The 18,464-nt window shown below is 32.5% G+C and overlaps 1 protein-coding gene and 1 non-coding gene across 2 annotated transcripts in view; one reads left to right on the top strand and one right to left on the bottom strand.

Moving 5' to 3' along the window:
- Nucleotides 1–16,556: 16,556 nt before the first annotated feature.
- LOC113784082 (small nucleolar RNA R71) lies at nt 16,557–16,662 on the bottom strand. The gene has a single exon (XR_003470120.1). It is a non-coding gene; the product is annotated as a small nucleolar RNA R71 (small nucleolar RNA).
- Nucleotides 16,663–17,207: 545 nt separating this feature from the next.
- LOC140919390 (uncharacterized) overlaps nt 17,208–18,464 on the top strand; it is a 6,727-nt gene continuing 5,470 nt past the window's right edge. Inside the window, exon 1 of the mRNA XM_073365400.1 lies at nt 17,208–18,100. Within this exon, the coding sequence (XP_073221501.1) occupies nt 17,208–18,100 (893 nt within the window). The remainder of the gene's footprint in view (nt 18,101–18,464) is intronic.

Below are 18,464 nucleotides of genomic sequence, written 5' to 3'. Positions count from 1 at the left end.
ATTGGATTAAAAATATTGTTATCATTGTCTTTATCACAATACTTTAGGAGATGATGAATTATTAGAAATGAGTATTCTGAAGAATCTATATATATATATGCACTGAGCAAAAGAGAATCTCTCTATTCAGTTCAGTTCAGTTCATGTAAATTACTAATTTATATTCAGTTCAGTTCATGTAAATCAAGCTAAATATAAAACACTCATTGTTACATGAACTTGGTATAAAACACTCAAATCAAGCTAAATATAAGCAGAAAATAAATTAATCAGAAAATAAATTAATCAGAACTTAGTATAAAACACTCAATTCAGATTACATGCATATTTACAATAACACAGTTCAGATTACATGCATAGCTTATATAAAACAATTAAACATATATATACATTAAGATGCCCTTCTTCTTTTCCTGGTGACATTCACATTTGTTTGTCCATTTACAATACGAAACGATGGATTAATCCAAATTCCCTCATCATGATCATCTCTAAGATATAAACCATCATCAGTTGAATCAATTTCATGTGGTTGTTGTGATGTTGCAAATAAAAGATCATTACCAACATCTTCATCATTATTGTTATCATCACTTATTTTATTGGTCGATAGGACAACAGACCATTTATCATTAGAAGGATCAGTGACATAAAACACTTGTTGAGCTTGCGACGCTAAAATAAAAGGCTCGTCTTTGTATCCCACCCTATTAAAATCGACAAGCAAGAATCCTGACTCATCAATCCGAACGCCATTATTATTATCGACCCACTTGCAACCAAATATGGGAACACGAAACATTGTGTAGTCTAACTCCCATATGCGCTCGATAACCCCAAAATATGATAGATTTGCATATATTGGGTTTTTGTCTTTTGCACTTGAGACATGCATCGCTTCAGCTACGAGAGTGACTCCACTATTTTGCATAGTGGTCTGATCATCTTGTTCTTTGGTATAAAATGTGTAGCCGTTAATAACATAACCAGTGTAAGAAAAGACATGTAAGCTCGGACCATTTGCTAGCCACCTCAATCTATTTGAAATTGATCCGGGGTCTATATCAAATTTTGACATTATGTGATTTTTTAACCATGTTACAAAACTTCGATTGTGCTCTCGAGTTATCCAATTTTGATTCCTATTCATGTTCAAACGAGATAACTGATCAATGTGTATTGTAACATACGGTTGAACCTCATCATCATTGTGCAGAACATACAATTGTGCCTGCTCCCATTCTGTCCTTGATATAGTCAGTAGTCTCCTTCCAGTTATCCCTTCTCCTGATAGTCTTCCCGAATGACGAGACATGGGAAGCCCTATGGATTCAACATTGGACAGATATTCAGTACAAAATTCAGCAGCCTCTTCAACAATGTATCGTTCAGCAATACAACCTTCTGGTCGACTTCTACTTTTTACGTACCCTTTTAATATTTTCATATATCGTTCTATCGGATACATCCATCTCATATAAGCTGGCCCACAAAGTTGTGTCTCCTTAACCAGATGAACAGTAAGGTGAACCATTATATCAAAAAACGATGGTGGGAAATACATTTCAAGCTCACACAAAGTAACAACAATTTCCCTCTGCAATGTCGGTAATTTCTGAGGGTCGATCACTTTACTACAAATTTCCCTGAAGAAGAAACATAATCTAGTTAAGGCTAGTCGAACTTTTTCAGGTAAAATGGAACGTATACCTATTGGTAGCAAATGCTCCATTATAATATGACAATCATGGGTCTTCAAACCTTTTAACTTGAGGTCTTTCATACAAACCAAATTTTTAATGTTCGAAGAGTATCCTTCTGGAACTTTAACTTCGTGTAGAAATTTACATAAAACAATTTTTTCCTTTCTAGATAGAGTATGAGCGGCTGGAGGTAGATATGTGCGATTTCCTTTCTTTACTGGAGCCAGTTCATTTCTTATTCCCATATCGACCAAGTCCAATCTTGCATTGACGCCATCTTTAGACTTTCCTGGAACATTGAGTAACGTACCAATAACACTTTCAAATACATTTTTCTCAATATGCATCACATCGAGGAAATGTCTTACATACAATGACTTCCAATATGGCAATTCAAAGAAAATTGACTTTTTCTTCCACCCAGTTTTCACCAGCTCTCCCGCAAAAGGTTTGCCAAATTTATTGGTCAAACCTTGTACTTTTTCAAGTATTTGATATCCAGTCGGTGCTAAAGGAGCTTTACCTTCCTCTGATTTTCCATTGAATGCATTTCTCCACCCACGATACTGATGACTATAAGGTAAAAATCTACGATGTCCAAGAAACACATTCTTCTTACAATGTTTCAACCGCATCCAATTTGTACTCTCTTCACATATAGGACATGCACACTGACCTTTAATGCTATATCCTGATAAATTACCATATGCTGGAAAATCATTAATTGTGCCGAACAACATAGCCCTCAAATTGAAACATTCTTTCTTATACCCATCATAAACTTCCACACCTGTCTCCCACATACTTTTTAAATTTTCGATTAGAGGAGTCAAGTATACGTCGATATCATTCCCCGGTTGTTTGGGTCCAGAAATTAACAGAGACAACATCATAAACTTACGCTTCATACATAACCATGGAGGTAGGTTATATATTACCAAAATCACAGGCCACGTGCTATGTGAGATGCTTTGAAGACCATGTGGATTCATTCCATCAGTAGAAAGTGCAAGTCTTAGATTTCTTGACTCTATCCCGAATTCAGGATACTCGTGATCAATTTTTGCCCATTGTGGGGAATCTGCAGGGTGTCGAAACATTCCATCTCTAATTCTTTCATCTGCATGCCATGTCAAGTGTTTTGAATCTTCTTCACTGCGATACATGCGCCTAAATCTTGGTATTATAGGAAAATACCACACGACTTTTGCTGGAGTAGATTCTTTCTTCTTATATCGAGAGACATTGCATTTCGGACACGCCTTAAGTAGTTCATATTCGTTTCGAAATAAAATGCAATCGTTAGGACACGCATGAATCCTTTCGTAACTCATTCCAATAGAACACAAAATCCGTTTAGCCTCGTAGGTTCGACTGGGAAGTTCATTATCATCTGGCAACATATCTTTTATGAGTGTTAATAATTCTGTAAAGCTTTTATCAGACCATCCATTACTCGCTTTTAAGTTGTACAACTTTAATATCGCTGACAGTCTTGTGAATTTAGTACAACCATTATATAATTCTTTCTCTGCATCACTCAACAAACTTTCAAACATTTTAGGACAATCTCGAAGATCTTCTTCAACTGCTTTTGCAATCTCATCAACTCGGTCCGGCTCATATGTATCTGTATCGAAGTCAGTTGAAGCATATGTCGAACTATTCTCAAAATTAATGTTTCCTTTTTTTTTCTCACCATGTCTTATCCAACATGTGTAGCTTTGATCAATTCCATTACATACTAGATGTCCTTCTAATTCATCTTCTCTAACACGTTTTCCAAAACAACATTTTAAACAAGGACAAACTACTCTATTTGGATCTTTTGCATTCTTCACTGCAAACTCAACAAACTCCTTCACTCCAATTTCATACTCTTTTGACAATCGATTGGCTGAAATCCATTTCCTATCCATATTATACCACCTATATAAATGCAGTAACAAAAATAATAAGCTTTCAAAACATATCAACAAGTTTCAAAAAGAAACCAATATCAACTAACAATTTCAAAACAGAACAGATCATGTGGTATGAGTTTTTGACAATTTTTGACAATTTCAAAACATAGCAGATCATGTGTAAAAAATACATTAGACAACGTAGATGGCCGCACAGTACGTAGAGGATATTAGGGTTCCCAACGTATATAATTATTTGAAAGATGTAGAGGATATGAGGGTTTCCAACGTATATAATTATTTGAAAGATGTATTTTACAGCGCTTGTGAAAAAAGCGCTGTAATAGGTAGTTAAATTCAATGAAAGCGCATGTGTTTTACAGCGCTTGTGAAAAAAGCGCTGTAACTGATTCGCGAAAGCGCTTCCTTTTACAACGCTTTTTTGACAAGCGCTGTAAAAGCCTTATAACGTGATGTGCAAACGTTATATGACCTACTAAAGCGCTTGTTTTACAGCGCTTTGCATCAAAAGCGCTGTAATAGGTTCCGTTATTTTTAAAATATAATTACAACAGCGCTTGTGTTTAGCAAGCGCTGTAAAATGGGCGCTGTTAAATGTCATTTTTGGCGTAGTGATAAGTCCAAATATCTATTTTTTTTTTCTTGGCTGAACCAAGATTCAAAAAGACACAATACCACAATCTCGAGACATGAACCATTGTCTACGCTAACTTGCTCTCCAATTTGAGTATAACAAAATTGTTTTTGTTGTGTTTGATGAAATGCAATTGATGTTTATATTCAATTGAGTATTGACTTTGGTATAAATTTCTCTTTCATGAAAATCTTCTTCTTTCACAGAGGATTGCTAGCAATTGGAAATGTATGTTCCATTTTATGCCTAATATTTAGTTACATAATTTTTATGTTATCTTTCATTTACAATATCACTAATTCAAAAAATCAAATTTATTTAATTTATGTCGATGCAAATTATTGATGTTTCATTCAACAAAATGTATATTTTGCCTCCTTTCAGTTACTTCTTATTAGGTCAATTGCTCTTCTTTTTTAAAACTAAAAGGTCTTGATAGTTCTTACTTTCCATCATTAATTCAAAGTAGATCAATCGTTACAATGCATATTTTTTTAGCGCAATAAATCAACTAAACAATGGTTGAAATTTATACAATTCTTGGAAAATTAAAGTTCCCTTATTAATTAAGGAAAAATAACAACGCATTTGTCTACAGGATAATTTAAAACCTCTAATCCATGTTTTTAACTTTACGTTCTCCAAATCAAATTATAATATTTCCTTTTGTGTTATAATTGTATCATGAGTGACTTTATATTTGTTGCTTTTGGCTCATATATCTCAACAAGAAAGACCCGACACAAGAGACATGCGAGCTGTAGATGAACAGATGGAGGCTACAAATTAGGTTTTAACCAAATATTTTAGATTTGTCACAAATTTATAAATTGTTATTCCATTATGACAAGTCAAGTTTAAGAGGAAACAATTATTTCCTACATCTCATTTTAAATGCCTCATTTGTTATTTCTTTTTGTCTTAAATAATTTGTCATTTTACAATACCAATACAACATTAATTCATTTTTTCCACTAATATTCTTATTTATCATTGAAATCAAGTCAACTAATCATTTTCTAACTAATTGTACACACCTCAAATGTGATGTTTAAAATAAGATGAGGAAGTACTTATCTTGAAGAGTGATGTTGCTTTTCACACTATTGCAATCAAAACAAAGTTTCGACTGGGTTCTAGAATGATTCTATTCTAAATGCACATATTTTTATTGTCGAATTTAATTAATTAATTTTTTAAGCTGCACTTAGTTATATATTTGTTTTAGTTTAAACTTTTTCCTTCAAGATGGTTTATTATTGTAGAAAGAAAAGTAATTATTACTATCAATTCAAATAATGCAACCATTTTTTTTATTTCTTTAGTTTTTTTGTGAATCTTATATATACTAATGTCACTTTTAATATTTTTTCAAGTTATTCTTTTGTGACGTGACTAGTACCTTACTGTGCACTTCCTTCCCTATAATTCATACATCTTATTAACTAATATTATTTTGAGATGATATTTACAAATAAAACTATGTAAAATAAAATTGTCAATACAAATATTGTGTTTGATTTGATATCTAAGTCATTGCATTTATGCTACTAAGATACAAGGTTTGTTTAATAAGGGTGTTAATTCTCAAAGCAAAAAATGAGACTTCTAAATGATTATTTCTAAAGAAGATTATAAATTATATATATATTATATAATTTCTAATGCTTACTAATTTTTTTGAAAATAATTGCGTGGGTTGAAATCTAGTTTATTAATTATTACTCATCACCCAACTTTGATAGTCTTTTTCTCGCTTCCTGTAAACTCGTCTTTGCAGTTTTTTTCGACAAATAAACTTTTTATAAAGGTAAAAAGAGGAAGACGTTTCATCCCAACTAGGTTGCACCTAATTGTAAAATTTATCTGCAGTAAAGTATCTTAAAAAGCAAATAAAAGAAAATAAATTTATCAAATGAAGTACTTTCTTATTTTTTATAATTTTCAACAAATAAACTAGCTCGAACTAACTAAATATATATTATTAGAGTAATTAAAGATAAAAATATATTATTTATTCAAAAAAATTTATTTTTCGGGGCGACCGAAGCTACTCCATTTGTATAAGAGACTTTGCCCTTAGATAAAATCATGATAAAGAAAAAAAAATGTAGTGCAAACAAAAGCTATAAATCCTAAATTGAAATACATCAACATCAATGAAAACGATAACTAACACTACACTAAAAATGAATATATATAGTGCTCCTTTATAGCATTTTTTTTAAAAGCGTTGTTTTTACATTCATTAAAAAATACATAACTTTTAGATAGTCCTTTACACAATGCTTGTTAGTAACGTGCTATCATAAGCATATACATTCGAAAATGCTTTTCTGTGAACCGTTGTCTTAAGTCTTATAAAAAGAAGGAATTTTTTTGTTAGAAAGCGCTTAGGTCTTATAAAAAATAAAAAACACGTTTAGATAGAGTAATGTTGAATCATAAAGAACTAAGATGAGAGAAGAGGAAAGTTAAAAGAGACACAAATACTTTTATACTAGTTCACAACAAACTTTTGATACATATAGTTCTCCCCTTATAGAGAGATTTTTGTTTAGTACAATCGAGGACTTAATCCTCTATTTCAATTAATTGCATACAAGTACTCTTTACTCTTCCTCTTCAGGCTTTGGGTAATTTTTCTAGCCTTTCAAGGAAGCCGTCGTCAAAACCTTCTTCAACTTTCTAGAAACATGTCGTTGAGGTTCATGAGGGTCGTTGTACCTTTTCAAGTAGTTCTTATAGGGGTGAGAGAGTTGTTGCCACTATCGAGCTGATTTACATATGTTTTAGTTTGTGTTTGAATTGACACAAAGTTTGTTTCTAGGATTCTAATTCTCATCGAGAAGATGTTACAAATCAAGTCCTATGTCACTACAAGTGTGTGAGAACATTTTGACTTCTTTACACCACTTCTAATAATTCCTTATTGAGAGGATATATCATTCATCCTTTTCTTTTGATGTGTTCTTGATTTTTTTAGAATTTCTTCTTAACATATTTTCTTTTTCATTCTCTCTCTCTTAATCTCAAAATGGACTGAGTGAGTTCTTCTCAAATAGAGAGAAGAAATATCCGTTGACGATTTTATCGTTGGAGATCTTCAATCACCATTTAAGCCAAATCAGTCTTTAATATGTATCCATATATATCTTCGTAAATGATATTGGGTATCTTGGTATAAGGAAAAAGAAGCCGGGGTTACTATGATTATAGCATGTCTTAAAGACTTTCAAACAAGTAGCATATTCAGGATGTTTATCAGAGGATGTGCAAATGCTTTGTCTTCTTTGGGGTGTTGACTTTCATTAGAGTGTTGATTTTCATTAGAGTGTTGACATTCATTAGAGATTAAATTCTTTCAGAGCATACACCACAAATCAAAGTCAGATGATCAGATGCCTGAAGTGATGATGTGATTATCAGAGGCAAACAATCCCTTGCTTGTTAAGCTTATCAAAGGCAGATGAACATAGCAATTTTTTGTTCAACAAAGAAAACTGAACCAAAACATATCATGTATTTATAGAGTCACCAAAACAAGAGTATTGCTTGATGGAGTCATCCAAGGTAGAGCATCGCCTGCGTCACTAGAAGCTCGTGTTAGAGCGCTTGCATCAGAATCAGACAAACAAAGTGAAGCAGAGTCTTGTTTCTCCTCTGTCTTCGTCCAATCACCAAAGGGTATAGCTTATATAAGAACACATGCTTTGTAACACCTGACTTGCAATACTTCTTATTGCTATATTACGCCATGTTCCATTACTAGACATAGTTACATGTTTATTGGGTGATAATATTATGCGTGTTTAAAAAAACCTAGATTATTGTCTGTAATTTACTTTTAATTTATGCTACCTTAAAATAGTCACCGATGAAGGTTTAAACACGAGAAAACGGTTAAATTGTGTTTGCCAAAGTTGGATTCTTTTTAATTATTTATTCAAGAACTAGTTCAGGTGGTTGATTTTTACTAAAACAGAGTTGGTAGCAATCAAATTTAAGTAATTAGAGGAAACAATAAAGTAAATAGTGCCAAAGTAAAGTGACACAAGTAGATTTATCCTGGGTAACCACCAACATGGTAGCTACATCTAGTCCCTTCTTTTAGAAATATTTAACCACTAATTCAAATCCTTGAGTTACACAACACCTGAGTCTACAAGTCATTTTTCTCAAAACAACTTGACACTAATAGACTTTTTGAGGCAAACAAACACTTTGACCCTACAAGTCAAGTCTTCTCGACACAACCCAAAAAGTCACAGATTGTTGAAGGCAATTATACCTTGACCCTACAAGTCAAGTCTTCTCAACACAACCGGAAAACCACAGGTTGCTTGAGGAACACTAACGCCACTATCGGGTTGGATATACAAGGTATCAGAGGCAGTCTTTAGACCCAAACTTCATAGTCAAACATCAGAGGCAGTCTTTATAACCTTTAAAGGTACGTTGTTTTAGGAGGCATATTTTGAGAGGCATATGCCTATACTTTTGTGTTTCTCTAATTTCATCCTCTGGTCACTTCCACTAGTTGCTTCCTCTAGTACCTTCCTTTGCTTTTCATGTTCTAATTGATGCACATATAATGAAGACATTAGTCCAAACAAACTGTTCTCATAAAATACCTTTGTTAACATCAAAGTCACAAGAGGAAACCAATTTGGTTCCAACAATCTCACCCTTTTTGATAATAACAAAACTGTATTTTTTTTATAACATTTTATTGTCTTTTATTACTTTACCCCTGTGACTTAAGGCTCCCACTAAGTCATAGTCGTTTTAAAATTCCTTTCTCCCCACATGTATACACTTTCATTCTTCACAAAAACAGATTAGAAAATAAATTATTCTCAAATATATTTATCCCCCTTTTGTCATCAAACAAAAATACTTGAAAGTTATTTATTTATTTTATTTTATTTTTCTTGACCCTTTTATTTTAAAAGAGAATAGATAAAACATAAAATATATACTAATATGAATCTAAACTAATCTAGGCATAGCACAACATTAATTAGATATAACGGTACAATTCATATTTTTCTTAATGAATTCAAATATGTCTTTAGCTAGTGGATTGGTGAATATGTCATCCCATTGTTGATCAATGTCTATCAACTAAATATTTAGTACTCCTTTTTGAACAAAGACCCTAATAAAGTGATGTTTATTTCTATGTGGTTAGCCATATAATTTCTATAGTAGTTGAAAGTTGCAGCCAACTATTGAAATATACTCAACTTCAGCTGCTGACTTTGCGATTGTGCTTTGTCTGTTACTTGACCAGGATATTAAGTTTTCACCAAGAAATGTGTAATTTCTACTGATGATTTTTATTTCAAGTTTGTCTTTAGCATATTCAACATCACAATAGCCACTTAATCTGTACTTAGTAGAATTTTTATAGAACAAGCCAATGTTGGAAATATTTGTTAGGTATCTAAAGATCCTCTTAACAATAGTTAAGTGAGATTCACTTGGATCAAACTGAAATCTTTCACTCACACACACACACACTAAATAAAATGCCTCTAACCAAGCCATTGGAGCAAATGTCTTAGTGTAATTAGTACCTTCTTATTTATTGTAACCTTGTGCAACCAGTTTGGCCTTGTTTATGACAATTTATCCCTTTTCATTTAACTTTTCTTTTATGAAAACCCACTTGGTTCCAACAATATTTTTATTTGGTTTGGGTACTAGATTCCAAGTATCATTCCTTTTAAATTCATTCAACTATTCTAGTATTGCAAGGGTCCATCCATCATCTGCCAGTGCTTCATCATCATAGGTAGGTTCAATTGATGATAGTAGTCCAAACAAGGTTATATCCTTTAGTGATGATCTAGTCTTTACAGGATTATTGTCATTTCTAATAATCATAGTTTTAGTATGGGATGACTTGTACTTCCATCCAGTTCTGATTTCTGAGTTATTTTGACTGCTATTGACTTGGTCAAATTCATCTTGTGATGTTTTGTCGTATTCCTTTGATTTACTTGCATCCTCTGATTGTTTGGGTTTTTATAGTTTGTCTACATCTGCTTCCTCTAGTTCCTGTAAACCTCTGGTATCCTTTGCTAGCTAGAAGTTGTGTGAGATTCCACTCTCATCACAAAAAAATTTCAAAGAACTTGTTTTCAAATTCTCCTCCATGATCATTTCTAATTTTTATAATCCTAAGACATTTGTCATTCTTTACTTGTTTGCAAAATGCGATAAACACTTTGTGGCAGTTATCTTTATTTCTCAGGAATTTTATCTAAGTCCACCTAGTGTAATCATCTACTATTACAAAGCCATATTTCTTTCCATTTCAAGAGGCTTTTTTCACTGGATCAAAGAGATCTATATACAAGAGCTCACGGGGTATGGAGATAGAGACAAGCTTATGGGTAAAGGAGTTCTTAGTTTGTTTTCCCTTTTGACAAGCTTCACACATAATTTTAGTTTTGTAGTTAAGCTTAAGTAAACCTCTAACAAGTTAAAGTTTATTCAATTTGAAGATTAATCTTTGGTTTGTATGACCTAATTGAAGGTGCAAATATGAGAGGGCGGATGAATTTTTGTGTGACTATATTGGATTCTTTTTGCTAATTTATTTAAAAGTGGCTCGAGTTTGGTGACTCACTTAGATTAAAACTAGGAGTAATCAAATTAATTGCTTAGAGGCAAAAGTAAAACAAGAATTGCAGAATTAAAGTAGCACAAGAATTTATCCTAGTTCACCACCAACTTGGTAGCTACGTCCAGTTCTCTCAATCAGAAGAATTTAATCCACTAATTCAAAACATGATTTACACAACATCTGACCCTACAAGCCAGTCTTCTAAAAAAAACGTGACACCTACAGACTTTTTGACAAACACAAAACCTTGACTTTACAAGCCAAGTCTTCCAAACAAAACCTGAAAACCTACATATTGCTTGAGGAACACAGATGCCACTATTGGGATGAGTTACAAGAGTTTGGAACCAATTGGTTTGCTTCTTACGAGCTGATTGTAACTATGACTTTCACACTAGAAAACACTTCGAAAATATTTCTTTTGAGCAAGTGTTTCTGTAGACATTAATCTTAGAACTCTAATGCCTTAAGAACTCTTGTTTTCTTCTTCAGCCTTGAGTATTTATTTATAGAATAGACTAGGGTTTCTCCTTTGTCCTTGAAAAGTCTGAATCATATTTTGCAAATAACAAATGTATCTTCTTGTCAGTATTTCTTCTTGTAAATAATTTTTGATATTATCTTCTTGTAAATAATTCATATCTTCTAATAGATTATGATCAAATCTTCTTGTAAATAATTCACATCTTCTTTAGATAAATCTTGATCAAATTTTCTTGTAGAAAATCTTGATTGAATCTTGTTATAAATAATCCATATCTTTGTGTAGATAAATCTTGATCAAATCTTGTTTAAATAATTCATATTGTCTTTTGATAAATCTTGATCAAATCTTCTTGTAAATAATTTATATCTTATTGTTGATAAATCTTTATCAAATCTTGTTGTAAAACAATCTTGGCCATATCTTCTTTTCAACTTGGTTAAATATTTTCTTCAGTTAAAAATTTGAATCAAATCTTAGTTTAGATTGTATTCAAAAACATGAATCTTCTTTCTTAATCTTGCTTGATTTGAGCTGGAATGGATTCGGGTTGTTCATGGATTTTCACAAGTATTTTATTCGGCTAAGTTTTCTTTTCATAATTAATTCATTCAATTTTAGCCGTTGATTTCCATTAGAGCCATTGACTTTCTTGTTGGAGTGAGATGTTGTGTTTCTTGAATAATGATTGTTAGAGGTAGAGTTAAATGAAATATAATTAGTTGCATTGGGAAATTCACCTTGTTGGAACTTCAGAGTAAGTGCAACATTACAGGCTGCATATCAGAGACAACATTTGGAGTGTGTTGCATCATTTTAATAAGCGGATTGTGTGCTTCAAATTTATGGTTTGAACAATCTCTTCCAAGTTAATTATATCTTTATATAAACTCTTTAGAGGCATGCTGAGTTTGTGCGCATCAGAGGCATGTTGAGTTTGTACGCATCAAAGGCATGCAAGGGCTTTAAATCCAGGCTCAAATTTAGTCTTCAAACTCAATTTCCAAGCCATTCTTTAGAGGCAGTCTTCAAAACCAGTTATTAGACCTGGTCTTCAGACCCATACTTTAGACCTAAACACCAGAGGCAGTCTTCGTAACCTTTAGAGGCCCGTTACTTTTAGAGGCATATGTTTAGAGGTAGACGTTTATACTTTGTGTTCCTCTAATGTCATCTTAAGCTTGGCACAACATCAATCAGCTATATAAGTTAGAATTATATTTTTCCTAATGAAGTCAAATCTATCTTCATATAATGGTTTGTGAATATCTTAGCGCATTGGTGTATAGTGTCTACATACTGGATATTTAGTACTCCTTTTTTGAACAAAATCCCTAATGAAGTGATATTTGATTTCTATTTGTTTGGCTCTAGAATGTTGGATTGGGTTCTTGGTTAGGCTAATGGCAAAAGTGCTATCATAGAATATGGAAATGTTACTCTAAAGAGTTTTGTAATCTATAGTTGATGTTGGATCAATAGCAATTGAGAACTACAACCAATTGCTGAAATGTATTTAACCTCTACTATTGGCATCGCAATGAGATAACCTTGTATCAACCATAAATCTTGAACACCCACCCACTAAATGTAATACCAGGTTTGGAGGTAGTAAGGTAGAGGAGTGATTGAATCATTCCTCTATATGTTTTCTTGTCAACCTTCTAGTCTGATTCATCCTTTTCAAGTGAACAAGTAGGGGTGCATTGGTGTAGCCATAGGTTTAAAATCATTCATTTTAAACTTCTTGAGAAGCTCTTTTGTATATTTGGTTTGATTAATGTATATGCCTTTTTGAATTTTCTAAAATTGTATGCATAAGAAGAACTTAAATTCTCCCATCAAATTCATTTGAAATTCAAGCTGCATCAACTTAGCAAATTCTTGAGCAATAGTGCCATTAGTAGATCCACAAATAATGTCATCAACATAAATTTAAATGATATGAATTTTATCTCTTATTGATTTTCTAAAGAGGGTGTTGTCTACTTGTCCTCTTTCAAAATTGTTTTTAACCAAAAAGTTACTTAGTCTATCATACCATGCCCTAGGTGCACTTTTTAGACCATTAAGTGATTTCTTAAGTTTAAATGTGTGGTTTAGAAATTCATAACTTTCAAAACCTGGGGGTTGCTTAACATTGACTTCTTTAGTTATATACCCATTTAGAAATGCACTTTTAACATCCAGTTGAAATAATGTAATGTTATTATAAGCAACAAAAGAGAGTAGGATACAAATAACTTTTAACCTTGCAACTAGAGCAAATATCTTAGTGTAATCAATGCCTTCTTGCTGACTATAGCCTTGTGCAACAAGTCTTGCCTTATTTCTGATCACTTCTCCTTTTTCTTTTAGCTTGTTTATGAAAACCCACTTGGTTCCAATAATGATTTTCTTTGGTTTAGGTACTAGATCCTAAACATAATTCTTTTTATATTCTTTTAACTCTTCTTGCACTTGCATTACAATGATCCATCCACCATATGCATGTGTTTCATCAATATATGTAGGTTCAATTGATGATAGTAGACCAAACAAAGTTGTCTTTTAGTGATGATTTGGTCTTCAAAGGATCATTTGCATTTCCAATTATTAGAATTTCAAGAAAGAATGACTTGTACTTCCATTCATATATCCATTTTGACTTTTCTTCACTAGTTATGACTTGGTTGTATTCATCCTCTAATGAGTTGTCATATTCTTCTGATTTACATGTATCCTCTAGTCTTCCAGGTTCTTTTGGTTTTTCTGCATCTTCTTCCTCTAATTCCAGTAAACCTACATTACAAATTCGGCTTTAACTTTTTAAGGTCAAGATATTTGTCATCAAATTAAACATGTATTGACTTTTCCAAAATCTAAGTTTCCCTATTAAATATTCTATAAGCTTTAGATCTTTCAAAGTATCAAATGAAGGTGCACTTATGTGGTCTGAAATCAAACTTATGTTACCCTTCAATAATTCATATGGTTTTTTATTCAATATTGACCTATTTAAGATTCTATTTTGAATATAGCATGTAGTGTTAATTGCCTCTGACCGAAAATGTTTTGCAATATCCATCTCATTGAGCATGGTTCTAGCCATTTCCTAGCGGGATCTATTCTTTCTTTCTACAACATCAGTTTGTTGTGGTGTTCTAGGAGAAAATAAATTGTGAGAGATTCCATTCTCATCACAAAAACTTTCAAAGAACTTGTTTTCAAATTCTCCTCCATGATTACTTCAAATTGTTACAATCTCACAACCTTTTTCATTCATTACTTGTTTGCAAAATGAAATAAACACTTTGTGACATTGATATTTATTTCTTAAGAATTTTATGATAGTTGATAAGCTAGAATTAATCTATTTTTATAGCTTTTATTTGATAGATTAATTTGATGTTTTTAATTTGATTTTAGTTCTATTTTACTACCTTTTGCTTTGTTTTGATTGCAAGGAGAAGTGAAGGAATAAATGAAGATTTTTGGAGAAAAAGAGCCTTGAAGTCAAGTGGTGCATCATGATCAAGAAAATGAAATAAACTCGAGTTCCAGCAAACATTACTGTTGGACCATAATAGAAATTACAACAATAATGGATGAACGATAAAAATAAAAAATAAAATAAGAATTTGCCAATTCAAGGCAGCAAGGATTACTGCCTGATAGTAATGACCATAATCTATTCATCTTCTACTGTTGCATCTATTATTGCCTAGCAGTAATGACCATTATGGCCATAATCTGTTAATCTTCTACGACAGCATATATTACTGCTTGGCGGTAATGGCCATTGTGGCCATAAATGGCTCATTTTCTGCTACCGTTTTTCTCCTATGAAATTCTTATGGTTTCTTGTAATTAAAGCTCATGAAGGCACCTAAGACTATAAAAAGGACCAAAATACTCAGTTTTAGGGACACTCCTACACACAATCTCTTACTACTCATTCTTTTGTTCTTTTTTTCTCTTAGAAATTTTCTAGTTTCAATAATATTCAGTTTTCTATTTTTGTTTTGTTTTTTTATTCTGTTATTTTATATTTCCAATGTTTTTATATTTAAGCTTTGATTGTACTATGATCATATGTGAGTAAATCTTTCTTGTCTTGGGATTGTAGAATTTACAATGTTGGATCTCTAACAATTTCTATTTCTTTTTGTCATGGGTGTTGATCTTTTAATCCAATCTCAGTAGGAATCATATTCATACTTAGATATCAAATAATATACGAAAGGTAGATTTGATATTTGACCCCTAAGATTGGACAAGAGAATCAAATCATGAAAATAGATTTTGGTTCTTTTGAAATCATGAAAGCTATATTCTCTTAAAGGATTTTGCTAATACATCAATCATGAAAATAAGTTGGTTATTAGTTTAAAATACACTTTTCTTCTTTGAAAGAAAACATTAATTACAATTACTTATCTTATTTTTAAGAGTTTAACACCCATAACTGTTTTAGCTAATCATCATATATAGTAAAGAGACACTAGTACTGATAATAAAGTCCTTGTGGGAATGATAATTTTTTTTGCACGATAATACCGTACACTTGCGATCTTATCAAGTTTTTGGAGCCGTTGTCGGGGACTTTGTTTTTTATATTAATTCTCTTTTTCTATACTGATTAGACTAAAAAAATTCATTTTTATGAGTTTATTTTTTTATTATTGATTTTTCTCTCTTTAAATGCAAAGAATCCTAAGTCTTGGGAATCTTGTGGAACCAATACTCGAGATAGAAAGATTTTTCCATAGGAGAAAAAGAGAGAAAAACACTTCTAAACAAGAAAAAGATTTAAAAATGGCTGAAAATATAACCTTGAAAGAATATGCCTCTCCCAATAGCATAGTACCGCATTTGAGTATTGCGTGTCCAACAGTAGAGGCTAAGAATTTTGAATTAAAACGTTTGTTGCTATCTATGGTACAACAAAACCAAGACTCAAGTACTCCAACGTATGATCCAAACCTCCATTTGTCTATATTTTTAGAGTATTGTGATAATTTGAAAATGAATGGAGTGACTAGTGACGCCATTAGACTAAGACTTTTTCCTTTTTCATTAAGGGATAGAGCTAGATGTTAGCTACATTCATTTCCTTCTGAATCCATTACAACATGGGATTAGTTAAAACAAGCATTCATTGCTAGATATTTTCCACCAAGCAAAACTGCACAATTGAGAAATCAAATGACAAGTTTTTCTGAAAAGGAAAGAGAATCACTCTGTGAAGCTTGGGAGCGTTTCAAAGAGATGTTGAGACTGGGCCCTCATCATGGGTTGGAGAGATGGTTAATTGTCCATACCTTCTACAATGGACTCTCATGCACTAAAAGAATGACGGTAGATGTTGATGCAAGAGGAGCATTGATGAACAAGAACATAGAAAAAGCCTATGCTCTATTTTAAGACATGGCACATAACCACTACCAATGATCAAGTGATCGATCTCCTCAGAAGAAAGGAGGAAGGTATGAAGTTGATGCATTAGATCATATTGCTTCTAAGGTAGATGCATTGTTTCAAAAATTTAAAAAATTGAATGTAAATGATGTCACACCTAATGTTTCTCTTTGTGAAATTTGTTGTATTATTGGTCATGTGGCTGTTGAATGTCAAGTCAGAATGTCTGCTAATAGGGGGTGGATAATGTGCAACTTAATTATCTTAACAATCCACAAAAAGGGGACCCTTTTCAAATACTTATAATCAAGGGTGGAGGAATCATCCAAAATTTTCCTACAAAAATCCTCCCCTTAATCCCATCCCCCAACCAATGGTTAGACCTCTCGATTTCAAAGGACCAAGATCTTTCAACAGCCCCCAAATGTCTAGCTTAGAAAATTTGCTGGAAAATTTTGTGTTGACTCAAACCAAACAAAATGAGGAGTTTAAAAATCAAAACCAGTCAATGAATGAAGCACTTATGCAGTTAGTATCTAAGGTGGATTCCATGGCCACACACAATAAAAATTTTGAAACACAAATCACCCAAGTTGCTTCATCCTCTAGATATCCCGGTGTATTCTCGGGGCAACTTGAACCTAACCCCAAGGGACAATTAAATGTCGTCATTTTAAGAAATGGAAAACAATTAGAGGAACCCAAGGGTAGTGATGTCAAAGTGAATGTTAGGGATGAGAGTGAAAGAACCCAACCATCAAGTGATAGGGTAGATAAGGAAAAAGAAAAACGTTATGTGCCTCCAACACAATACAAACCACCCATAAAATTTCCCCAAAGTTTCGCAAAGGCTAAAATTGAGGAGCAATTTAGGATGTTTGTGGAACTTTTGAAAAAATTATATATAAACATTTCGTTCATCAAAGCACTGTCTCAAATGCCGTCATATGCTAAATTTTTTAAAAAAATTTTGTCAAACAAAAGAAAACATGACGACAATGAGACTGTTTTTTTAACTGAGGAATGTAGTGCCATAGTTCAAAATAAATTGCACCCCAAACTTAAAGACCCTGAAAGTTTTTCTATTCCTTGTGTTATTGGTAATATGAGTTTTGTACATGCTTTATGTGATATTGAGACTAGTGTAAGCCTCATGCCTTTGTTAGTTTGTAAAAAGCTTGATGTGGGTGAATTAAAGCCCACAAACATTTCCTTACAGCTAGTTGATCAATCTATCAAGTATCCGGTGGGAATATTAGAGGATGTTCCTATCAAAGTAGGACAACTGTTTATACCGGCTGATTTGTGGTGTTGGATGTAACACCCCGTTTTTCAAAGCGATGGTATATTTTTTTTTTCAAAAGTAATTAAAAACGAACAAGGAATTAAATCAGGAAATGCCTTTGGATAAATAATTGAGTCATTATAATTTACAAGCAGCGGAAAAGTTTCTCCAATTATAAATCCAAAACATTTACACAACATCAAATGGTACATGGAACCCATTCGAATAAGAAGTCAGACTCACAATATTAGTGTAAGTACAGTTTTCCAAATCAAAATACTCCAACCCAAAAAGTAGGACGTCTAGTCCCTATACATCAACCTAATCTGATCATCCTACCAAAAACTATACACCCTGAGTGATCTCCGCGCGCCCCGTGAGATCCTCCTAACGTAG

This window comes from Cicer arietinum, chromosome 2 (assembly GCF_000331145.2).
Source record: "Cicer arietinum cultivar CDC Frontier isolate Library 1 chromosome 2, Cicar.CDCFrontier_v2.0, whole genome shotgun sequence".
Classification (NCBI taxonomy): Eukaryota; Viridiplantae; Streptophyta; class Magnoliopsida; order Fabales; family Fabaceae; genus Cicer; species Cicer arietinum.
Note: the sequence above shows the minus strand (reverse complement) of the source record. Positions and strands in the feature narration are given on the sequence as shown.